General features: G+C 43.9%; 1 protein-coding gene across 5 annotated transcripts in view; it reads left to right on the forward strand.

The window, feature by feature from the left end:
• Window positions 1–25,464, forward strand: part of POC1A (POC1 centriolar protein A) — a 72,794-nt gene that overhangs the window by 35,470 nt on the left and 11,860 nt on the right. For 2 of the 5 annotated variants that reach the window (XM_083869109.1, XM_083869106.1), the window contains 2 exons: window positions 3,263–3,403; window positions 15,601–15,835. In XM_083869109.1, coding sequence (XP_083725235.1) covers window positions 3,263–3,403; window positions 15,601–15,699 — 240 coding nt within the window. In that variant the 3' untranslated portion in view covers window positions 15,700–15,835. Of the gene's footprint in view, window positions 1–3,262; window positions 3,404–15,600; window positions 15,836–21,631; window positions 21,728–25,158; window positions 25,248–25,464 lie in introns of those variants that run through there. The other 3 variants (XR_014590841.1, XM_083869107.1, XM_083869108.1) reach the window with 3 other exon arrangements.

The following is a 25,464-nucleotide window of genomic DNA, read 5'->3' on the forward strand; positions in this document are numbered from 1 at the left end:
TGTTTGGTTGTGCCGAATAAATTGCACACTTGAACTCTGACTGAAATGAATTAAACCTCTGCAGCAGTGCCATTGTTTCTGGTGCCTGTCCCCAGGATTCAGCTGGCAGTTTACCCACAGGTGAGTCAGATGAGAGCACAAGTGTCTCTGCCTGTAGTCATGATGGTCATTGGTACTGAGACGGGCACAATTTTGTATTTTTGCAATGTTTTTCTGAATCTGTTAGAATTTAAATTCCTGGTGGCTGGCTTGGATGATATAAATTGCCATTAGAAGAGTTTCCTTGGAGTCTCTCTAAGGCTGTAGGTTTCTAAGGGTTTTCTTGTTTGTTCTTGGGAACAGCAGGGGATTTAGTCTGCTTTTCCAAAATTTGTTTCAGTCTGGAGGCAATTTGGTTCTTCCTCAGCTGGGTGCACACTTCCTAAACTGAATAGTCAAAGACCTCAGTCAGTTGGAAGTCTCGTTTTTGGAAGCCACTGTTGTGACCCACTGTCACAGTGTTTATTTGCTGGCTGGCTGTGTCCCTGGTTTAGACAGAGGCACTAACTCAGAACCTCATTGCTGAAGGCTGTAGCTGTAGGATGTCTTGATGATGGGCAGTAAGGAGCCTTTCGAGCAGCTGTGGTGTTTGAAATGGGGACAGCATGCCATGTTGTCATGTTTCTGTTTTTAAATGTAGATATACTTCTGTTCTTGGGGCTGTTGCCTTCAGGACCCCGCCATGGCCTTACTGGAGGTGGCTTTTTGTGGGGGTGGTATGTAGCCTGTGAGGTGAGCAGCAGAATGTGGCATCTGACAGCTCTGGCTTCAACTTGACATGATGAGGGACCACCTGACCCTTAAAGCATCAGTGTGGGAACGTCTCTGCAGTATTGGCTTTTCCAGACTCTTAATCTTTGTGAACTGTAGCAAAGAGAATATAGACTCAGAGTTCAACCCCGAAGCTTTCTTTGAAAAGCTGTCTGACATATGCTATAAAGATAGATGGAGAAAATCTGTTGGTACAGTCATTTTTCTGCTCTGTGAGTCAGCTTCTTCTAATGGGTTTTGAAGAGGATAGCTCATCATCATTTGGGGTTTTTAAGTGCAGGTTGTATGCAGTGTTAGCTCACTAAAATTTCTGCTGTGCCATGATTGACTGGCCTGAAGTTACATCATCAGCATAAGCCAGTCTGCCTTAAAATAGAAAGAAAATGTTTTTTGATGCTAGTTACCCATTGAAAAGCAGTAGTTTGTGGTTTTTGTTTATTTTCACTTTTAAATTTAGGCAGCAAATAGCAGATTTTTAAGACTGGATTGATCTCATCTCTGCCTCTGCAAGAACATATTTTAGTTGATTAAATCAATACATGATGAGCAATGTGTGGCTCTTGGGCTTCCTGCAATACAGGAGTAGCTGGAGTGTGGCTCCCATGCTGAGGCAGTGCTGTGTGACCTGGAGTGTGGGCTGTGTTGGGCAGGGGCCTGTAGATAATCCAAATTATTCAAGCAGGTGGGAGGAAGGAAATTAGCAGAGGCTGGTGTGGCTGGTACCACCTGATATTCAGCTGCATCCTGGGCCTGTGGTGGAGCACAGTGATCCCTGTGGAGCAGCTCACTTAAACCTTCCCCTTTTTTCCTGCTCCTTATGCAAAACTGGCCATGTGAGGCTTGGCTGAAGGAGGATGGTTTGGTGGGCAGAGTCTGGAAGAATGGTCAGCAGCAAGGCATTCTCCTGTCAAAGCTGCCACTTTATTTATAAGAGCTGCAGCCTCTTATTTCTTTTTCTCTTGCTCACTTGCTCCATCTTCCCTAGGTACTCACATTTCTGCTCCTTGTAGTACTTACTGCATATTTTCCCCGTGCCTTGAGCTGGATCTCAGCTGTGGGAGCCTTTCTGTGGCTTCAATCAGTGGCTCCCAGCAGCCCAAGGTGTTTTACATATATTCTTAAAATATATAAATTTTTTGTATGTTTATATATATGTTTATGATGTACTGAACAGTTTGATGGTTAAACTTTTGTGAGCTGGTCTTGTTGCAGTTTTTTTGCACATCTGCACACATCTGGCATCAAATACAGAGAGGAGCAGGTAAATCAGTACTGTGCTGGTGAGAAAGGCATTCCTGCTGTTGCATAGGAGAGAAGAGACAGGCAAATCTTAATTTCTACTTAGAAAAAGTACACGTGGAAGAACTTTTGAAGACTGTTATTCAGTCTGTCGGAATTCCTCGCTGCTTTGTTGATTTGTAAACTTTGTGTGAGCAATAAGTGCATGGGATGGAGTTGCATCAGGCATTGGGCCATGGAGAAGTGTGTTTTGAGAGCTGTGATTTGGCTTCCAACTCGAATTCTGTCCATTAATGTAAATTGAGAAACTGAAGTCTGCAGTTGCTTAATCAGTTGGCTACTTCCTTTAGCTAAACTTCTCTGAACTGCTTCTACTGGCAATAATGCAGATAAACAATGCAAATAGTGTTTGTCCTAAAAGAAAGATACCATTTTGAAAGAAAAGGAAAGAAGAATAGATTCTTTAGTAGAGATCTATTTGTGTTTTTCAAACTTAATTTATTCTGAATGAAATATTCAATCTTGCATAACTAAAACAGTTGAAACTTCAAAGTAAACTTGTTCTTAATCTCGTTGAGGAGGAAAACCAGTTTGAGATATAAACAAAATTAAAATTACTAAATCAAAACAGTTCCAATGCATATTGGGACATCTTGCTTCTGCTGAACTTAACTATGGTACAAATATCTTTGCCTTCTTTCAACTACCAAACATGGAGAGAGGCTTTAACTTTACTGTTGGAGTGAAATAATCAGACTCTAGTGATGTAGTTTACTTAATTCCTGTCATTGGGATGTAGTGATTCCCTAAGTAGCTCCAGTAAGTCTCCACTTACCTGTAGTCTTATGCCTGTGTGCCACAAGAGCACACCACAGTTCTTTGCACATAGAAAACTTGAACCTTGCAGGATTGCTTCAAGATTTTTATCTAAGGTTTGCCTTTCCTCTTGATGGTTTAAAAATAAACAAAAGCACACACAAAAACCTCCCAGAAACCAACAAAACCACCCTCCACCTGGAGCAGGCAGACAAGTCAGTGGAAGCTTTTCCTTTTCCAGCTGTGGCAAGAATAATTCTTTTCCTCTTTTGCCTGTTTTTAATAGCATAGACTGTCCCAGCATAAACTGTCCTTTACTGTTTACCCTCCATGGAACAGAAATCCCTCTGCAGTTGTTTGCATCTCAATAGCAGATTATGTCTCTTTATTTTTCTAGCAGTCAGAAATGGATTGTGGCATTCATCATAAGAAAACAAAAACTCAGGATTCTGGTAGGACCCATGAGCAGCAAGACGAGGAGACCAGTCTAGCAAATACCCTGGAGCATATTTTGGGACAGCTGGATGTTCTGACTCAGGTATAGTTTGCTTTTTTTGTTATTGACAAAGGTACCTGTGACTGGAAGAATTGTGAATGTTTTGCAATAGTTTCATAGAATAATAATATGGATAGTTCAAAACTTCTGCTTTTTAGTAGCATTTTGATAAGTCTTTCATCATCTGCTTCTTAGCTTCTCTCTATCAGTTCTCTCACATTGACTTCCACCCTTAGGCCCTGCTCTTCCCCAGTTTCTTTATGCTGCAGCTTAGTAGATGCTGCTGGAGCCAGCTCTGATGGACTGTTCTGTTAACCAGGGTTTATCTAAGGTGATGCTAAAGGAGTGGTTGGCAGAACAATTCTGTTTTGGTGAATTATCTCTGTCTCTCTTTTCTCCTTCATACTCACAGCCTATAGGTGAACTCTGTTCAGATCCTGCTCCTTTTCCCCACCCAGCATTCACCTACACAGTCCAATTTCTGCAGAATCCTCCTCCCATCAACAAGTCTGGGCCCTTCTGTGCCTCGTTGCTGGAACATGCTTTTCACCCACAGCTGCAAACAACTAATCCCTTGCTAAAACATTAACAAACAGTTCTTTCTTGGAGTCACTAAGCAATGCTTGAACAGAACCAGCCATGAATGGTGATCATCATAGAATGTGTTTACTTAATAAGAATTTGGGGATAGAAGTGTTTTGATTAACTAAATAACTGCTTCTTGCTCATTGTGGAGAAATAGTGTTTCTGGTTGTCTGGACCTGAATTTCCTTGTGTTTTTTTAAGGTATGTGAGAAGCAGGGAGAAAGCATGGAATGGTAAACATTGGAGGTCTCCTGTAGCTGAGGCCATGGTGGTACGATGGAAAAATCTGTTGGGAGGGTTTTTCTGTGAGTTTAAATATTGTTTCTGAGGAAGAACAAGTAGTTCTTAAACACTTGGTGTTGAACATACCGATTAGTAGTCTGAGTTAGCTCTCTGCTCTTGAGAGAGTTAACTTGTCAAAGTACTTGTCAAAGAGTGTAAGATGATGGGTTGGAGGGCCCATCAGGAGATTGAAGGCTGATTTAAGGATTAAAAAACATGCTACAACTACAGGCAGTCTAAAATAGTGTAGGATGAAACCCAAAAGGTATTTAAGTTCACTTGGCAGAAATGCAAAAAAGCACTTCTGCTGTGATCTTTAAAACACTGAACATTGGAGGAGGGGAGGGAAATTTTCTGTGACACTGGGCCCTCACTTGTGAGTAAAAAGCAACCCAGTGTATACACAAAATATTTTAATACTGTTTTTATGTCTCCCTAGTAAGCTTGGAATGTGATTGTTATCTTTCATTACATAAATCACATCCACGTTTCTGATGATGGATGTGTACTAGCTCCTTTTCAACTTCATAGGTGTTTAGAGGAGGCAAATATTGCAGTAAACAGTACGTGTGGGATTTAACCTAAATATAAGCAATGCAAATATCTCTGTTGGAGATATTGTGTAACCGTAGAAGATTCTAAATGTTGTTTTAAACCTAGCAGAAAGAGAAATTGAGATCAGTGGGGGAGGAATAAATTAGTATGTTATAGGATAAAATTGGAAATAGCCCTGAAATAGTAAAAAACCCAAAAATCTACCTTCAATAACTGTGTTCTTCAACCTTTTACCTTTTTTTTGTACCATTTTTACCATCTTTGAAGTACTTCATCTCTCGTTGGTTCTGCTCTGTGGGTGTTGTATTAACACCATTTTAATGCATTTGTACAGGTAGATGTCCCTGACGTGCTGTTTTCGTGCCAAGGTTTTAATATTTAGCAGTGACACAAACTGACACCAAACAAACTTTAGCAAATGAGCCTGGAAGAATTCCTCATTCCTGGACTAAGGCAGCAGGCACCTCAGAGAAGAGGGATGTGGCCACATAGCAAGGCAGATGTGGAGGGCATTATATATCTGAGCTTTGGCTTTTCCAACTTTGGCTGATAGGAGAAGGGAATGCAGCTCCAGCAGAGCCACTGTTACCCCTTTTTCATGCAATTGGATGTGCTCTGGTAGGAGGTGTGGTGTGCAGAGATCCAAATGAACTGGAAGCAGTGCCTGGTGGTGTGGGGTTGGTTGTCTTTCCAAATGGATACTGCTCCCTGCAGGCAGGAGATTCAAACCAATGTGTGTGTGTGTGTGTGTGTGTGTATGTGTGTGTGTCAGCTTTGGGCCTGCTCACTTCTCTTTGTGAAAGGAAGACACCACTGCTTCTTCAAAGCAACAGAAAGCTTTCATAAATTACACTTAACAGGTGTCATTTTTTTCTCTTCTTGAAGAAGGGCTGAAGATGCTCCTAGTGCTCTGTTAAAATCGTAATTCCTGAGTATTGCGTGTTTAAACAGAACCCTTAAGGGCATAAGCAGGGTCATCCAGTTGAAGGGAAAGAACACGTGACATTTCCAGAAACCCTCTATTGATTTAGCCATCCATGGGCTTTTCAGGAACTTAATCTGTTTAGCTCCATGGGAGCTTGGATTAATTTCTGATGTATCTTGAGTTCCTGTGTTCATTGTTCTTGTTGTAGATGCAACACTGTAGCCATCATGTAAAGTACTGGTGGGGGAAGGTTGAAGTTGTGATAAACTGCATTGGAAATTATGCAGATCTAAGCCAAATTTGTTTTCGTAATATTTTTTCTGTAGCTGTCATTTCAAGGTTTAAACCTGCTATCATGTAGAAGTGGGAAAGAGAGAAAATACTTCCAATTTCTGCTGAAAGAGGTAATAGTAAGACATCAGCTGTGGGCTGTCATCTCTTGCCAGCACACAGCTTTGTTCAGAGCTGCACACTTGAATCTGCTTCACCAATTAATAGTACCTTCCCTCTGCTAGTAGTAGATTTCCAGATGAAATTAGGTGTCATGTGCTTGGATTCAGTGAGATTGGTTTTTTTTCAGTTCAGAGGTCTCTTCCAGCCCGTCACCAATTGCTGAGGCTGTGGAGGTGTTGTGCCTCACACAGGAGGATACAGTGGATCAGACTTCCTCCTTCAGCTGTGCTCTTCGGTCCTTATCAGAGAGAGATGGATCAAAATAATCCAGTGGCTGTTGTATATCACAACTAGCAGTAACTGTGAGAGTGAATAAAAGCTTTGCTAAGCTTCATTCTTATGTTATGATTCAATTCTTTAAAGTTTTGGCAACTTTCTTTCAACTGGTCTTTGATTCAATGAAACCTTTTTTTCCTCCTCCTCCCCAAAGCTGTCAGGATATCTTTTGCTTTACTTGTAATAAAGTTGTCTAATGTGACCTAACAGTCTTCATATTTTTTCCTAAAAGCAGTTTGTGTTTGGCCTTACATGGCTCTTTTTCAGAAGAGTAGCATATGCTTAATAATTCTGCTGCCTTGAAGAGTGAAGCTGAGACCTGGACATTAGCCAGTTGTTCCCAGTAGTTTTGTCTTACTTAGATACCCTGGTTCCCCTCTGTAGGAAAGCAGGCAATTCACATCTGGCAAAGGAATGAGGAAGATGAGAGTAATAAATGTATGATACTGATGATTTGTTCCTCCCTTTCCTGCAGCTTATTCTCTTGCCAATGTCTCAGTGTTTAAAAATCCTCTACTGGTGTTTCAGAGATGTGAAAAGGATGAAAAAGGCAAACTGTTTATCAATTTATTTATTTTTATTGAAGACTGGATCTCAGTATCTGTCTCACTGCCTGTATGAAGAGTTGGGGTGACTATTAAAGTTTAAGGAGAAAAACAAGGTGATTTTCTCTGTTGGATAACCTGGCACAAAAAGGTGTGTTTTGGGTAAAACTAAAATGTAGCAAGTATCATAGATTTGCTTGGTTCAGGTGCATTTCCTGCATTTGCAGCTGAGCTGTCCCTCTGAAAAGATCATCTGTGAATAACTGTCTTGGCTGCAGTGGAAAACTTGTATTTGCAGTGATCATCTTCAAACAGTTTAATGTACTCTTGTCCTCACTCCAAACACCTCCAGCTGCTGTGTTCACTCTGTTCATCTGTGGGCAGCAGGCACTGAGGCAAAAGCTGCTGGTTTTATGTGGGAAGGAAGATTTCTTCTCCAAATGAAGAGTTCAGAACCAGGTTAGCATAAAAATTCATAAATAGCTGCGATAATCCACCCACAGGAAATGGCTTTATATGCTTCCCCAAACTAATCTTGCATTGAAGCTGGGAGAAAACAACACAGTGAAATGGAGAAGACTTGATAAATCTGTAAAATAATCCAAAGCCTGAATTGAAGGACAATCTAGATCATGTGAAATTAAAGGATTATTTCACTCCAGAAAAGATTGCAGGCGGAGAAAGAATTTTTCTAAATTATTTTTTTAGCATAAAAAAAGACTCGGACACAAGTGAGTTGCTTTTTAATTAAAGCTGTAAATGTTTGTGTGTCCAGTGCTTAGAAGTGAAAGCAAGTAAAATCAAATTTTTGTTCCTTCTTTGAGATGCGGTCTCACGCCTGTGTTGGTGAGGGATGAATGTGGCCTCTCTTTTGAGAAGCACTGAATGTAAATTAAGCAACTGGTTTAGTAAAATATGTGCTTTTATGACTTCAAGTAGTTACAAGTCAAGAAGAAATATTTTGCAGTGGTGGGGGGGATCATATCCCAAGTGCTTCTACCTTTGCTGTGCACACATATCTTGTTGCTCTCAAGACCTGAACACCAATGGACTTGATATACAGGAGAAAAACTGCAAATAATTTTTATTCCAAGAGAAATAGTTGGAAATCTGAAACACTAATAAAAAAGTTCTCATCTGAAAATCTGTGGAGTGTCAGATGAGCTTGGTTTTTAAATCTGAATTTAAAGGACATAGAGGCTATTTTTTGTGAGTCAGACCCATCTCTTAGAGATTCAGTAGCTTTGATCTCTCACTCAAAACAAATTAAATACCCTGGTTGTTGCCTGTCCTCTGTGTCATTGAGCAGAGCTACTTTTTTTTTCCTCCCTGGAATTTGCTTCCAAAATATGCTTGTTATAAAATCTTGATGCAAATACATTTTTCTTTCTAAGATTGCTTAAATTAAATGCACTCTGAGGGATATTGCTGTGTTAGCAGGACACTGTCTGAAGGCTGACTTTTCAGAAGTGCTGGTCCTTTCCCTGGATGTTCACAGGACCTTCACCTTCCATTTTCCTTCAATGGGAAGGAATACTAAACACCTCCCACAATTTGTTTTCACAAGCAGGCTTTGAAGATGAATATAAATTGTTACTCAGCTATTGAATACCAGCAGCTGAGTTCATTTAGGTGAACAATTTGCATCCTCTCAGAGGCAAGTGACGGATATGGGAAGGCTTTGAAGTCTTTTGTGGCTGGGGAAGACCTTTGGTCATTTGGGGTTCTAACCTCCGTATTGTGCAGTTGCTGTCACGGTGCATGTTCGGACATTTTGTTGTAGCTCATCCTGACTGGCTGTGTTTTTGGTGAAACTGGGAGTCTCCTGAGTCCTTTAGCTGTGCTGGCCCAGCCCCAGAGGTCTGGGAGCTCTGCACCAAGGAGGCTGCACAGAAGCCATCAGCCATTCCCTTCTAGAAACGTGCAGGATCTGATGTAAGTGCAATCAGTTTAGCTTTGGCTGATCAGCTGTCAAGACTAAAGCAACAGCAACGTGTGATGAAATATTTCCAGTCAGAGGACTGTAAATGGAAGGACCGAGTTGCAAAGGGTTTATGTGTTTTGTGTCTCCACCCTCTGTGGATGAAACTGGCAGAGCCTGTGGCTCATCTTTGCAGGATTGATTTAATACAAAGGACAACCTTTTCTGTGTCCCAGGGTCCCTTTGGTCACTGTGTTACTGGTACTGATCATGCTGCCTTGCTTTGGCAAATATTGGATGGTGCTGGAATTTTTGGGTATGCTTGTATGGTTTTCCTACTGTAAAAAGCACAATGAGCACTGCAAGTAATCACTCATTGCTGTGCTGAGTCCCACAGGAGATTTGTGCATTACAACAAAGTTGCTCCTGTAATTTAGTGAAAAGGTTGGTAAACTGTAATTCAAGTAATTCTGCAGGAAGTGAGGTGTGCTGGGTGGAAGGAGAGATGGCAGCTGAGAATGACAGAATGATTTGGTTGGAAGGGACCTTAAAGTTCATCTAGTTCCGACCCTGCTGCCAGGTCAGGTTGCTCACAGCCCCATCCATCTTGGCCTTAAACACTGCCAGGGATGGGACAGCCACAGCTTCTCTGGACTGCCTGGGCCAGGGCCTCACCACCCTCATTTTAGTAATAAGGGGAGGGTAGCTGAGCAGTGTGACAGCTGCAGCTGGTCTGAAGCTGCACAGATAAATTTGGCAATAACCAAACTCAAGTTGATTAGCCCAGCTCGTTAAAGAGTAGAAGTGAACAAGCCCCTGGGTGACCAATGATAAGTTAGATTTGAACTCAAACAGGGGCCCCAGCTGATCCCGTCCAATCCTGAATGCAGACATATCATTTGCCAGGAGCTGGGCAGTACTGAGACCCCGACCCATCAGGTGTTCAGGTGCAGGAATTTTGAGCCCCCTGTGAAAGAGGGTGACCATCAATAAGTCTTGGCTGCTGTTGCATCACCTTCAGTGTGTTCAGTCATGTGCCTGTCTCCAAAACTGTGGCCCCAGCATAACAGAGCTGTACTGGTTTTGAGTTTTCTAACTAACCATTTCCTTCTTGTAGTGCTTTGGGCTTCTAAATAGAAAAAATTCTTTACTTTTCAAGGGTCCTCAGTAGTGGATGTCTGAATGGTGGATGAAGAGAGCTGGAGGCACTATGAACTCTGTGCCCTGCTCTAGAGAACAGACAAGGAGGTTGTTTAGCAACACAACTTGAGCAGATCTCTGTAGGGATTTTGATGAGGCCAGGCTAGTGGTGGTATTTGTCCTGCAGGCATTGTCATGTATTCCTAATCCATGTGACCCCACAGTGAACCTTGGATGGATGTGCAAAACCTGAGCTGAGGGGTCTGTGGGACTCCTTGACTCAGGGCTGTACAGCAGCACTGACCAAGATGTTCCTGTCCAGGCACATTGGAGCTAAGCGTGTTGTAGAAACAACAATAAAAGTTTGTGGAATTTGAAGCATGTTACGAAGTAAACTGAGGAAGATTCATGGCATTGAATTAGAGAATGGGATGGTGCTGAATCTTCACTCACTAAATCAGACTAGTGTGAAATATTCTATGCAAATAGGCTTTGTGAGAATTCATGTTAGAGTTTGCCTTCAAAGCCATTGAGATGGTGAGGTGCTACAGAGCTGATTTAAAAATGTTTGGGGTAGCACATATTGTTTTAGTCTGAGCACGAGGAGCTATCATTTCTGTTAGAAGTCACCCCACCCAAAATTTAAAATTTTATTTTAAACCAAAACCCACTCTGACGTTAAGGCTTTGACCACTGGAGTAAGGCTGGTCCTTGCAGGCATTTGTTCGCTACATAAAGTGTTAATTGCTGTGAAAGCTTCATGCCTTGTTCTACTGTGAGATGAGACTTATCTGTTTACTTAGTCTGAACTCCCAGCTCTTGCTGAGAATGCTTCAGAGCGTGCATAACGTGTGTAGCTGGCTTGGGTGCCATCTCAAAGCTGTTAAATTATAATTTGCACACGAGGAGAGCAGTCAGGCTCTTTTTAAGTGTGCTTGGTAAGAGCTGGGATCTGCTCTGGGGGTCTAAGTGCAGCTGCTGAGGTGGAGGGGCACTGGCAACGTGTTGGGGCAGAACCCAGTATGGGAGGAGGAGAAGCTGTTTTTGCCAGACAGGTTCATGCTTGAACTCTGCATAAATTCCTCCCATGTGCCTTTCAATCTTGCAGCTGCAGTTTGGAGTTGTAAACTGTGGTTAGTGGCAGGAGTTAAGGTTTTTTTCCTCCTATAAAAGGTAGGTATGGCTACCCCAGTGCAAACTCTTTCCATGGTAGTTGTTTTACTCATTGCATTAGTTTAGAGAAAAGGCTCCCAAGCTAAATTTTCCTGGGTGCCCCTTGGAGCATTTTTATGATGCAGCTCACTTGTACTTCTTGGCCATGTTTGGGAATAAAGTGGGCTCTGAAATTGCTAATTTTAGGGAAAATCACAAGAAGTTATAGCAGGGCATCTTTGAGAACACACCTGCACTGGCCATGGTTATTACAGGAGGCAGAGCTCTTTAACTTGCAACTCCAGGTGAAAGGTGGCAAGTCTCATTCTGTAAATCCATGGGCCATCTGTAGTCTTCAATGGACCTCTCAAAAACCATCAGTCCCTAAGTTCTTCCTTTGTACCCACACAGTGGAGTGGAGAAACTGTGAGTACAGAAAGTTACAAATTTCTGCATTTGTTGTGTGTTCATTGTGAGTGATTTTTTTTTTAATAAATTGAAAAGAAAATGCTGTCTTCATAAATAAACATGTCAGATAGGGAAGAAAAATCTGAAGAGGCAGAGGTAATGTCTTTTCTTTGAGCTGTTTGATATGTTAGTACTCTGCAAAATCTTTTAGCGTGTGCTTAGGAAAAACAGTGGAGCAAACTTTTCATGATCTTTTTAAGTAAAGCTAGAAAACTACATCTGCTTTGTTTGAGATCAATGGAGAGAGGGATTTTCTGCTATGAACAAACAGGAATAGAAGTGCAAGTGTCTTATTTTTCCTGCACGGAGCTAAGAACACATCTGTGGTGCAGTCACTGTGCAGGGTCATACCTCTTGTAGGTTCGGCCAGGCTGTTGTTACTTGATCTGAGGAACTGCTGTGTCAATACTTTTTGTGGAGGTTCCCTGATTCCTGGTGATCAGTCAGGCAGTTCTCTGTCCCCTGTGCTATTCCATGGCTAACTCGGAGCCAGTGTGACTGCATACTGGAAAGCCTGTGTGCTGCACCTTTGGCCTTGCAGAGTGTCCCTTAGCAGGGTGAGCTGAGCATTAGTTATCCCACCTTTCTGTGCCCTTCCCCGCCTTGCCCCCAGCTCCAGGTTAAGTCCTGCTTCAGCTCCATCAGCCATCTGGCTGGCTGGATCTCTCCTGGCTGGGTGACTCCACCACTGCTCCAGAGGCTTGCTGGTGACCTCTGCTCCCTTGCTCTGGACTCTGCTGTTCAGGTTTCCTTCGATGCTGGTAGAACTGGTTTCTTTTGGTATTCAATTAGCACCTGGTTGCCCTTATTTGTTCCTCCTCAAAAGCCCCTCCAGGGCTGCTGTAGAAGCTTCAACCCTAAGGCTAGTGGCTTTTAAATTGTCTCTGCTGCTTAATCAAACATGTTTAAGAGGGACTAAGGAAAAGATACTGATGAAAGCATCTTGGAACAGCATCCCAAAATCACTGTTATTTGGGTTGTAAAAATAACATGGAAGAATGTCATAAGAGGTTTGTCATCAGGTAAGCAAGCGTGGCTACTGGGTGCCTCGGTTTAGGTGTCCTGAGGGAGGATGGAAATGAATATTCCCTAGAATTTTTAAGTAAATAGGAGGCAACTTTTTATTTTTCCTTAGTTTCTCATTAATGTTTCCAAAGAGAAGTGCTGAGTCTGTGAAGATAAATGAAGACAAATATTGCAGGAAGTGTTGGTAGAAGTGATTCAAGTTTTCTGTGAAAAATTCCTGTATTCCATTCTGGTGCCCATAGTAGTGCTCAGTATATTACTGTAATGTCAGAAATACTCCTTAAAAAAATAAATAGCTTGGTCTTTTTTTCTTGTTTCTGGTTATCCTCCTGCCAATTTGAGCCAGACTTCAATAAATTATCCGGCATTTACTCCCTGGTGCGTAATGGAGACATGTACTATATTCCTGACACTCCAGGAAGCCCAGATCCTGCCACAGAGTGCAAACCTGGCTCTAGTGAATCCTCACTGGATTGGCTAACAGTGTTCTCCTCCTTGGCTTAACTGCTGGTTTGTTATCTTTGAGATGCCATAGCAAAAGCATGCAGGAGTTGAATGGATGCAGTTTCATTTGCCTCCTGAGAATGGCTTACTTTATAAATAGCAGCATGGAAATATTGTAAAACTTTCAGCTGCTAATAAAGGAGCTTTTCTGTGCACGTCGCAATATAGCACTTATAGCAGCTGGGCACTATTTGTGCTTTCCCTTACCTTCCTAGGATGTCAGATGCCCTATCTATTTATATTCATCATATATTCAAGTCTAAATGGACTATAGTCATTGATTCCTACTTTGGACTTCCTGAATTTCATTTGACTGCTACTTTTCCACTTTTAGTTTCCAAAAAATACTTACTGCAAGTTTCTGCTTATACTTACATGCAATTTCCATTCCAATAAACATTTTCCTTACAGCTTTCTCACAAATTCAACACTTTGTGAAATCTGCTTTACTTGTGTCTCATGATGCCGTGTGTAACAGCTTTTAACTCCTATTGGCAGGGTCATGGTGGCAGTAAATCATGGAGCAGAGGAACCAGGAGTGATCTGGGCATTGCTTCTGGCAGGGCAGTGTGACTGGGACGTTAATTCAGCTGATTTTCTTTCTAAAAGGAAATATGATGCAATGTTTCATTCTCCCTCTTTTTATTGGAGTGTTGAGTTACTAGTTCACTTTTTAGATGGAAAAGCCAGGATCCCTACTGGTCTTCATTCTCTGTCTGGTTGCTTGAAGGATAAGATCTTTGCTGTAAATCCCTGGTAGACATTCAGCCTGCTGTGTTCTGCCCTTGGTAGCTTTGTTCCTGGTCTCCAGACAGTCACTAGGCAATGGCACGGCTGGATGTGGAAAGGATTAAGTCCTCTCTCCTCTGAATAGATGGGAGGGCTCCTGCTGGCTCTGGGGCACCTGGGATGTTACCTGCCAACTCCACAATGTTTCTTCTGGTTCTCTGTATACTTCAGTTCCTGTGCCTCAAAGGGATGGAAATAGAGGAGGAAAAAACTTAAATGCAGCTGGTGCTGTAGTCCATGGAATATTTGGGCAATGCAGGGTTATTCTTTCAGGTGAAACTTTCTGCAGCTGCAGCAAAGCTCTTCTGCCTTGTCACAGATTAGAAATAAGACATATATTAGAAATAAGCTTTGAACTATGTTTAGGGAGGAAAAAAAGGTGCACTGGACAACCCTTCCTGACTTGCTTGATGCAGTCTTGCGAGACAGGTTTGCCTTATGCCTGCTGTTGTTTTTCCTATGTCTGTTTTCTCTTCTCCACCACGACTTGTCTCATTCCCCAAATCATTTTACGGCAGACTTTTCTTAGTCTCCAGTGGCCTTAGCCAAGCTGTTTCCTCTCTTTGTGCTTTCGTTTCCCCAGCTGTAAAATGGGGATAATGAGACCTGCTTGCTTTTGTCAGGCACTTAGAGATGTGCTTACGAAATGTGCTGTTAAAAGGCTTTCTATGTATAACTGCTATACAAACAGCGGTTGTCCAAGTTTATTTGAATTATTTTATTAAAGTCCAAGGTTCTGAGCATCCTTTGTTTTTAGCAGAGGATGTTATTTATGCAGTAAAAATGCCCAAAATGTGAAGCTATTGATCGTTGCTGATAAGCTTATGGATATTGAAGCATTAAATCATCACTGCCTTTTATCAGCCTTTTTGGCTTCTCTGGAAGCTGAAAGTGGTTGTGCATAGCTGGGGCCCTTGATTATCTTGGAGTGATCAATAAAAGGTTTTCAGCAGAAGCTTTTATTGCCACATGGTTAAAATGTTCTTCCTGTGCATCCTGTACATGATGCCTTCAGCTTGAGGAGAAAGAGAACAATCCTTTGCAGGGTAACTGGATTACACAAAGAAATGTAGGCATTATGTTGAGCTAGATATTGCCACTTGGAGTTTTTCCCCTCCATCTCTTGCTGTATTGTCTTAGGCTGGGAAGGTTTCCGTGCCTGTCATGGTGCTTGTCCAGCAAATTTTGAGTGTTTTAATTACAGCAGACCCATGGTGTTCAGGGAAGGGAGGAAATGGTTGGAAGCAAAGAGACAAAATCAGAGCCATAACTGAGCAAAATTGTTTAAAAAATGTGTGTCTCATTTGCAGAAGCATGTCTGGTGCCTCATGAACCTGTCCAGGACAGCAAATGCAGAGCCCAGTCTGAAAGCAGCAGTGCTGCAATGGGTGCTTGGTGTTGTCTGCAGGAGGGCTTTGTGCCCACTGTCTTCTATTGCTCCTGTCTGAAGTCAGGCAAGGCTCTGCCCTGCTGGAATGCTGATACTGGAGTTCCAGCCTAGAAATACCTCAAAATATTCCTGTGAATTTAGCATTTTATTAGGCACATTTTATTGAGAGGACAGTGTGCAGTATGTCTTTGTCAGTATCTCAACAGCAGCTTTCACTTTGTTTTGCAGACAGTTTCCATCCTGGAGCAGAGGCTGACACTCACTGAAGACAAGCTGAAGGAATGTCTTGAGAATCAGCAGAAAATCCTTCAGAACAAAACAAACTGATTTCCTGAAATCAGACAGGAGCTGAAGTCATTGGGAGGTTTGATATTGTGTTCCTAACAGACTGTGTGTGACTTGCTTTAACAAATTTGAGCACAATCTATTTTTCAATTGGAATGTATAGTTATTGTATCTGTAAATAGCTTTGTTACTTAACTAAAATAAAAGCAATATTTTATTCGTAAGCATGGGTAACAATTGTAATCTCTTGTGCTTTCCAGAAGTACAGCAGCCTGCATGTAGACTGAGTACTAACCAGGAAAGTCACATCTCACCTGTCTCTGGTCCTACTAAGTTAAAGTGTATAAGCAACTTGGAGTTGCCAGATGCTTGGCCCAGGCTGTATTAGGCTTGTTGCTGAGGTGTGTGCTGGCTGGAGGTGAGAAGCAAAGTGCTCTCAGGATATTTGGGGCAGTGGTATTTCACCTCTAGTCTAGGACCATATTGAGCAGGTGAAGTCCTGTGCAACTGGCACCTGGAATGGTTTGTCTCAGCCGAGTCTCACACAGCAAATTTGACACAGCAGCTGAGACCCTGGATGATATTTGTGCAAAGGTGATTAAATCTGACACATTTAGCCTGCTCCCATGTGCAACATAAGAAAAATGAGGCTGGAACATAGGCCCCAGCATGTCAGATGCAGTGTGATTTCCAAGGAGATTTTGCTTCATATTTGCTTCTTAAATTAAAGGCAGGGCAAAGGGACAGGAAGGGAACTAAACAGTGGAATGTTTTCTCCATCATGAAACTCCCCTCTTCTCATACTGGGCTGCCTTTACTTTTTGGTCATTTTGCAGATGTTTTCACAATTGAGTAGCTCATCACTGGCACCCTCCTCCCATCATTGCTCCTCCTGACTTTTCTGGGGCTTGAGCAGGTGTTCAGTATGTAGCTGCACAAGAATTTAGACTGCTGGGAGATCCTGTCTGCAACACCTCTTCTGCTAACACATACTGGCAGTCTCCTTTCTTGCAATAAACTGATCCACTGTCCTGGGGTGACTTTATGGTGCTTGTATCCCCAGTTGTCTGTTCTGTTTATGCTGGATATTAAGTTCTGCACCTTTAAGACTGGTTCTGAGTGCAAGGGAGGGGAAAGAAGAAGCGTGGGGTTTGTTTTCAGAAACTGCACTCACTCCTCCACATTCTGCTCCTGGACTGTGTTGTCTGTAGTGGACAGCAGGAGAGAACTCTCCTTTGATTTTAGTTAGTTTTTGACTAGCTGAGGCTGAGAAGTTCCCAGGACTGTGGTTTTTCTTTTTCTTGGAGCTGTTCGAACGTGCTCTGGACTGAGGGCCCAGAAGAGCCCTGGGAGCTCACACCTGTGGCCCACCAGGCCTGGGATGCTGGATTGCAGTGCAGGAGGGACTGATAAGTGGCTGAGGAGCTAAGCAACTCCTCACAGCAAGGGCTTTCTGAATTTTGCCAGCTCTATAGACAGCGAGAGGTTTTCATTGTTTAATATTATTCATTTCTTTATGCTTGTGAATACTTTGCTTGTTAAATAAACAGTTTTTTCCACTTTCCTCCAAGGAAATATTTTCCTGAACCAGTTGGTGGAGGGGCCACTTGAATCTGTTTTCTAGAGGAACCCCTTTGGAGGTTTTCTCACGAATTTGCCAGGACACTCACATTCCTGGAGAAAGGAGCTGCAGGAACTTGAGCACCTCGGGGTTACCCTCCTCATCACTGTCTGTCTGACCTCTGCAGACAAGGAAGTTGCCTCAGTCCCTGCCCTTGGTAGTTCCTTGTGCCACCAGCACCTGCCAGCCTTGCACAGCTTCCAGGGCCTCCATCTCTACATGTGTTGTGGCACTCTGGACTCTTGCCTGATGAGAGGCTGGCATCCTTACTTCACATGGGGTTTAGTTGGTCTTAAGGCCAGGCTGTGTGGTTTTGGCTTTGGGATGGTTTTTGGTGTTGCAGCTGTTTCTGTTGCAGGCTGTCCTGGCTGGGACAGCACCTTGGTGGTGTTAATGCTTCTCATCCAACATGGAGAGAACTGGTTGTGCTTTCCTGCCCAGCACTAGGGAGCTTCTGGTCTCCCTCCCTTCTAATCCTTTGTATATCTCTAAGAACCCCTTGCTGGCATGATCACAATATTTCACTCCTTCATTTGTGGGAGGCTGAGAGCTTTCTCATTTCCATGCTTGGCTGATGATGAGTTTCTCTCTAGTCTGCCACAGACTTTGTTTTCTGTTTCCAGGCTCTGAGTCTGATAAATCATTACTTTCCCTTAATGGAATCAATTCAGTGGTGATACTCTGTGCTCTTGCTCTACGCTTTCAGTGGCTTTTTGCTGAGAGACTGACATCATTTTCATTGAAATGAGCCTGTGTGGTGATGCAGGCTGGGGAGGAGGGGACTCAAAGATGCTGTGGCCAATTTGCTGCTAGAAAAAAAGCTGTTCCTGGCCTGATCTGCTGCCACTGAAACAATGACAAAAATCAGTTGCAAGAGCCTAAATTTTCAACTTGATCCTAAGTCTTGTGGACTGGCCTTTGGGATTGGGGTGTGGAAAATTCAAACATTCCTACATCAGTTTTTAAGTTCAGTTGGTCAGAGCATGGTGCTAATAATGCCAGAGTTGTGGATTGGATCCCTGTATGGGGATTCACTTAACTGTTGGATTCAATAATCCTTGTGGGTTCCTTCCAACTCAGAATATTCTGTGATTTACTTTAAAAATAGCCTTTGCATCCTTTTAATGTGTAGTTTCTAATGTCTTAAGAGACACAGAAGCAACTTGTATATAGTATTTTAGAAAAGATGGCAGTAAAATTGACACATTTCATGTGTGTCCAGAGGTGCCAACGTTTGGGCACTTTTGATACAAATGCTTTTCCTTTTCAGATGTTCTGGGTGAATCCATTTGAAAGATGTAATTGTGCTTATGTAATTGAGCACAGGTTAAGTGTTCAAATGCTGAGGGCAAGTGGGATGTAGGGTGTTGTGTTTTAACCCCAGTTGGTAGCTAATCCCCACACAGCCCTTCACTCACCCCAAGTGGAATGGGGAAGAGAATCAGAAGACTAAAAGCAAGAAAACTTGTGGGTTGCGATAAAGACAGTTGATCAGGTAAAGCAAAATGTGGAATTTATTCACCACTTCCCATGGACAGGCAGGTGTTCAGCCATTCCCAGGACAGCAGGGCTCCATCACATGTAATGTTGACTTGGGAGGACAAATGCCATCACTCTGAATGCCCTCTCTTTCTCCCTCTTTCCCAGCTTTATATGCTGAGCGTGATGCCACATGGTCCGGAATGTCCCCTGGGTCAGTTGGACTCAGCTCTCCTGGTTGTCTCCTCCCAACTCCTTGTCCTCCATCTTCCTGTTTTGAGGTGGGGTGAGGAGCAGAAGAGGCCTTGGTCTGTGTAAACACTGCTCAGCAGTAATTAAAGCATCCCTGAATTATCAAGTCAGCACAAATCTGAAACAGCCCCATAGGAGCTACTAGGTAAAAAAATAACTCTGTCCCAATCAAAAGCTGAAGATGGGGAAAATTCTTAACTTCTTGTTCCATGTTGTTGTAGAGGTAACCCAGGGTGGATGGGAGTGGGGAGTCAGGAGGAGAGGCAATTTTACAATCTCTATATGATTTAGATGGCAAGAAAGGTAATCTGAAAAGATTCTGACAGTATTATCTACCTTCTTTGTCCTACATCTTAGCAGGTTCATTTTCCCCTTAACAACCCTCTTACCTGGAACAGAAGTTAAAATGTACCAGCACTTCTGAAGGCTGGCTACTGCTTGAGAGGAAGGCAAGGCTTGGAAACTACAAGATTGACATTTTAATCCTTGTGCTTAAAAATTGCGCAACAACCTAAAAAAACCCCCAAAATCTTGAGGAACCCAAATCTTGTTGCCTGTCTTGTCTTGAGGCTCCAATGCTTTATCCACTAAGCAGCAAGTTTTTCTGTGGTGAGAGGAGAGAGTAGTCTCTGGAATGAGTTAAGCTCACTTTTATTTTTACACTCATGATCTTTTTTTTATGTGGGCACATCTGCAGTGTCCCACTTGTGAAGCTGTTAACTCAGGGAGCAGTGAAGCAGCCAAGTGAGGAGCAGCCTGTGGTTTGTCCTTGGACTGACATGGCCTCTGCACTGCTTGAGGACAAATCCTGCCTTTAAAACCTCATGTGGTGAGCTCTGTGCAGGGGGAGGCTCTGAAGAGTTAAGGATTTTGTTTTCGTTCTCCAAGGAATGGTGGAAGCCAAGTTCTTAAAAAAGTAGTTTAATTTGTTGCCATTACATTTGCCAGACATATGACCTCACTAAACTTTCAGCAAGGATTCTTTGTTCTGAGATTGGCCCCTGGGGACCCTGGTGCTGCTGCAAATGGCTTTTTGGCTGCTGTGAGTATGGAGCATGTTAAACATAACCGTGATCTGTGAAAAAGTAAGAATCTTCAAGCACTGCCCACTTTCCTTCCTGTCTGGGAGCTGGAATTGGACAGATACAGCAGCAGAGCTCATTACTGAATAGGCAGAAACAGCAGAGCACTGTGGTACTGACTCTCCTGGCCAGGAAATGCAATGACCAGGAGCATCCTCTGCCCACAGGCTCGTCACTGGACATGAGTATGCCAGCTAACCAGGAAATAAAATCCAACTATGATCTAAGTAGCTGGGCTAAAACTAGCCAGCCTTGTGGTACAAATCACTTATTAGATAACCTCTTTAAAGAGCTGCTTTTGAACCAAGTGTTTCTTGAAGCACAAGTGAGTAGGAGGGGAGGGAAGCTAATCGTTTTACAAAGGTTTGTCACTCTGACGTGAGAGCGGGGCTGTGTTTCTTCTCTTGCTGACCTGAGCACCTGTAGTTTTGGAAAGGAAGCTGGGAAAGAAGATTCTCTTATTGATATTCCTCTGTGTATTTGACCTGGGTTTAGTGTGCTGTAGGAAGTTTTACATGTGTCTCAGGGAAAGCTGGGATTTGTAACTCTGCAACAGAGCTGTCACTGCAGGCAGACATCACTCTTCAGTCCCCCTGTTCTCCTTGTCAGGGGAGATTTCTATAAATTACTTCCTCTGTTGAAGTATAGGTTCCATGAAAGAAGAGCTTGTCAGAGGTTTGAATGTGGGATGTCAGTGAAGACAGTGATGGGCTTCCAGGGTACAGGTCTCTGGCATCCCTTACTTTCTCCCTGTCTCCTTGTAGCACAGCAGCCAGTGCTGCTGGTAAAGGTGTGCTGAGAGCCTTTGTGCTGCACTGCACAAGTGGTGGCTGTCACCTTCTGGTGGAGTTTGAAGTTGTCTAGTATCAATTCTGAGCAAAGGTGAGGGTACATGGTTAAGCCAGCAAGCTGGGAGAGAGTGCTGTGAGGTGGTTTCTGGTGGGGGATGAGTATCGTGAACACCTGGACATGTTCTGGCAGCTTAGCTGCAGCTGAGACAGGCCAGGTGACCACTGCTCAAGGCCAGGAATTTGCCATCTGCAAGGAAGTCTTTCCCCAGTGACCACCTTTAGATTTCTTTATACTCACTCCAGCCCTTCCTCCCTGATAATGCAATACAGCTGGAAACACACCATTCTGTTGTCACAAAAATGCTAGGCTTGAATCAGTGCCGTGATCCGGTGCCAAAAACCTGTCACCCCTGTTCTCCCTTGCTGTTTCTGCTCCCTGCAGGCACCTTCTATGCAGCTAATAACTCACTGCTGCCTTCCAGAGACCAGGAAAGCTGAGGATACAGTGGTGCTCTGTGTGGTACGAAGATTTTTCTGCAAATTTCTGCTGGGGAATGCTACTGAGGCTGATCCTGCTTACTGCAAGAGCTTGTGGCTTTGTGGAGCATGTGCCACTGGTGGTAGCTGTTCTTGCATCTGGTGACTCAAAGGGTTAAGCTAAGCAGCTGCATGGATGGAGCTCCTGCATGGTATGGCTTCCCTCTGGGATGGCTGCTCTTGGCAATGATTCCCCCTTCATGTTTTCACAGCCAGAGCTGAGCTTCCAATGGAGGAGGGACTTCTGCCTGTTTCAGCTGAAATGAGCACCTTGGAGTGTGCTGGGCACGATGAGATCCTGCTGGCAGCATGGTATGGGCAGGGAATGAGGGGGCATTGCTGTTCCCCTTGTGTGAATCCACTCTGCTATCTGTAGATGCCCTAACAGCCACAAAGGCTCTGCCTGTCTCCGTTACACCTGGTCCCTGTGGTGAAACAGGTGTCTTGTGCTAACCAGGGTTAAGTGAGATAATTTTCATCCTGTGAAAGCCTAGGAATTTCCTTTTTCTTTTGTTCCTCTAGGCTGTGGTTACTTCAGATGACACTGTTTTTTTCATCCTGGGAGCAGTAGGTGTTGATTTCTATGTCAGAGTCTTCTGATGCAGACCTGTGGCTGGAAAAGTTTCTCATTCCATGCTGGGTTTTCCCTGGTCTGGGAGCTTTTTCCAGGAGTTAGGGATGAAGATTTTGGCTTTTGGCAGTTGTCCCTTGTGGACATCAGTCAGTAGAACCAAGACAGAAGTAGCTGTGGTGTTGCAGAAGCTGCTGAGTGCTCCTGGAGTGAGAAAGGCAGGCTTCAAGACTCCTGTTTGTGGAGCTAGACCCCCAAGGTGACCTGTTTGAATGTGGCCCTACCTATGTGCTGTTAAGTTAATTGACAAATAACTCTAATGCCACTTGCTCTCCTGCTTAAAGATCAATGCTTGCCTGCTGGGCTATTTTTTTCTTTGTAGCTACTGTTTGTTTCCTAAGGGAGAGATTATTTGACCAGTGTATTTGTGTGATGTGTTTCTTTATTCTACTCTATTATTTATGAAATCAATAGATCTTAAAAAGGAACACTTACCACAAAGTGTCTGGAGCAAGGTGTGCTGAGGAAAAAGTGAAAACCTGCCCGCTGGCACAGCCTTTCTCATCACCCCAGTGTCTTTGCTGGAGAGAAGAGGAGCTCACCTGAGCACAAAGGGGTGGATTGACCATGAAAATGCCATAACAGAAGCAGAAATTCTTGCCTGAGTACCTGCAGGTCACACAGTGAAGCAGGGCCAGAAATAAGAGTGGGCCATGGGATTGGTGTTCTAAATTTGGCAGCCCAGGTGGGAGATGGGAGGTGTGGTCCATGCTCTGTGCTGCAGAGGATGCTGAAAACTCTTAAGAACCTTTGAGAGGAGCTGTTGGTGGTGTTGAGCAGGCTCAGAGTGCTCTGGAGACATTGCAGCTGTTGTGAGGGCAAGAAACAAAGCTGAGCAAGTTTCGGTGTCTGGTCCCTTTCCCCACACTTTGATAGCAGTGGGCCTGTTGATTTTCCTGTTTCCTGTGTTCCCTCCCCGTGGGTTGGCAGAGCATTTTGGAGGTTGCATTCTTTGCTGCAATTCCCCCACTCTGCCTCTCCTCACTGTGTGCTGCCTTCATTGCCAGCTCTCAGAGAAGTGAAGATGAAAGAGAGCAGGGATGATTGTATTTAATAGCAATGAAAATCGGTGTGGTGATTGAGGGGCTGTTTTCCTTCCTCCTCTCCCACCTATTAAAGTTGGGAGGCAGCTTTGAAATCTCACGTGGTCCTTTGGCCAGCCCTGTACCGGCTCCACTGTGGCACCAGAGGGGAGGGGAAAGCCAGGTTGCATCTGTGTTGTCTGGATTTTCCAGCCTGGCCCCGGTAGACCGGAAAGTCTTTTTTTCCCCTCACTTAAATTAAAGCCCCTTTGCCCCCTTCTGCAAAGTGCCTCTGCCCAGCCCCGGCGGGTTGGCTTGCCTGCCTTTGGATGCAAATAATTGCTAATTTACAAGCTGGGGAAGAAGCAGCAGAAAGCTAATGAAGGTCATCTGAAGTCCTCTTTCCTTAATCCACCCCAGCAGTTCACAGTCTGGATCAAAGAGCTGAGGGATCAGCTGCCGCTCATCCTGCAACAAGCTGCTCTGGCCCTGTCCTGGGAGTCCAGGCTCTGGGAGAAGTTGCTGGGGGTGGAGAGGTGCTGAAATACCAAATGATAAATCTCCAGAAGACACTGGAAAAAGTTTTCCCTGACTTCAAGACTGGCATGAAATGGCTGCTGTGGTATCTAAAGTGGTCAGAGAGCTCAAGGCTGAGTGAGTGACAAAGGGACTGTGGCTCCCATGGCTGGAGCCAGTGTGTCTGTCTGTCTGTCTGTCTGTCTGTCTGTCTGTCTGTCTGTCTGTCTGCAGTGAGTGGCAAGGCAGTGCAGCCACCAAGCCCAGGAGCAAGTACATGCTGTGGCCTTGGCAGAAACCTCTTTCAAAGCATGACTCTGATTCTTATCCGAGAATTTATTTAATGTCCTGGGGTCCCTTCTTATCCTTCATCAGCTTCCCACCACCCTGAACCAAACGTTGCTCACTGTGAGCGTCTTCTCCCAGTCTCTGCAGCCAGAGTGCAGGATTTGGCAATGAACCAGCTTTATTCCTGATGTGTGGCATACTTACCTTTCCTGTGGCTCCCTGTAACCTGTCTCCATCCTCCTGAAACCCTCCTGCCTGTGCAGACAGGTGAGACTTTCCTTTTCTGCCCACCAGGGAGATGCTGAATCTAGCTCCACCTCCTCCCCAGGTATTTCTGCTTTCCCCAAGGCATGAATCACCCCAGGGCTTTTGATGAGCTGTGGCTTTTGGAATGTGCCGAGCTACCCTGCGATGGCCACTCCTCTCCTTAGGATCCCTTTGTCTTCTTCCTGCTGAGCAATCTTTGGTTTTTATCCAGTGAGAAATTTTATGGGATTTAACTATTTAATTAAGTGGGTTTTTTTTCCTTTCTTGCTGTTGCTCACTCTTAAGCTACATGAAAATTATTTTTAAGAACATGCATCAGTTCTTCTGAAGTCAGTTCCTTGGCAAACTTAGGAGTGCTGCTATAATCCATCCACATCTATCTGTACCCCTGTAACTAATAACTTCACTGAAATCCCTGAAGTTAGTTAAAATGAGCCCCTGTGGCTAGACAAAAGGGGTTTTGGAAGGGATTTAACCCTTTGCCTTCCCAGCTGCACAGATTGAGTAGTTAAGTCCCAGCTGGCTGCCTGGGAGCTTTGCTTCACTGGAGGGAAAATCAGGTACCTACGGGAGGGTTGCTCAGAGCTGGGGTTGGGGTCAGATGGCTCAGGAGGCCCCTTCCAAGGTTATCAGCTCTGATGAGGTGTCCAAATGCAAACCACTGTGAGTGCAGAGGCACAGCAGTGAAACTGTTCTTGCCTCAACACAGCATCTTTGCAATCATTTACAGGACTGTTGTGCTGAAGAGGCTCTAATGCCTCCTTTCCTCTTAGTCACAACACTTTTTTTTCCTTTTTCCTAAACCTTTTCTTTGCTTGAATTTTCATCCTGGCTGGATGTAAAGCTGCCTGGTGGCCTTGCAGGATATGTTGCATGTTGTCCCTGCAGCTGGTGGTCAAATGGGTCCTGTCACATCTGAAAAAAAAATTGGCTGGTGGTGCAAAGTGTGGAAGATGGTTTTTCCAGGAGGCTTTGTGAGGTTGTGTTTAATTCTGTGGTCTTTATTCTCATGCAGGGATGAAGTCCATCAGGTGGTATAGACTCTGCTCCAGAGTGATGACATGCTCTTGGAAACCTCTCATCACCCTCCAGCATAACCACCAGGTAAAGCCAGGAAAACATGTCAGAAATGCTAAGGAAAGCAGTAGATGTGAAAATTTAAGAGGAAAAACTTGGCTGCACCCCCCTGAAAAGCTTAGCCGGGGCTATTGGCCCACTCTGATTTTTGTTTGCTTCTATTTTCCTGTAGCCTCTCAAGAAGCCTGGCCTGACTGAGAACTGTGTGCACCATGTTCCTCTTCACAGCCTGGCAGTGATGGGC

The sequence above is a fragment of the Zosterops lateralis genome (genome assembly GCF_965231275.1).
Source record: "Zosterops lateralis genome assembly, chromosome: 11".
NCBI lineage: Eukaryota > Metazoa > Chordata > Aves > Passeriformes > Zosteropidae > Zosterops > Zosterops lateralis.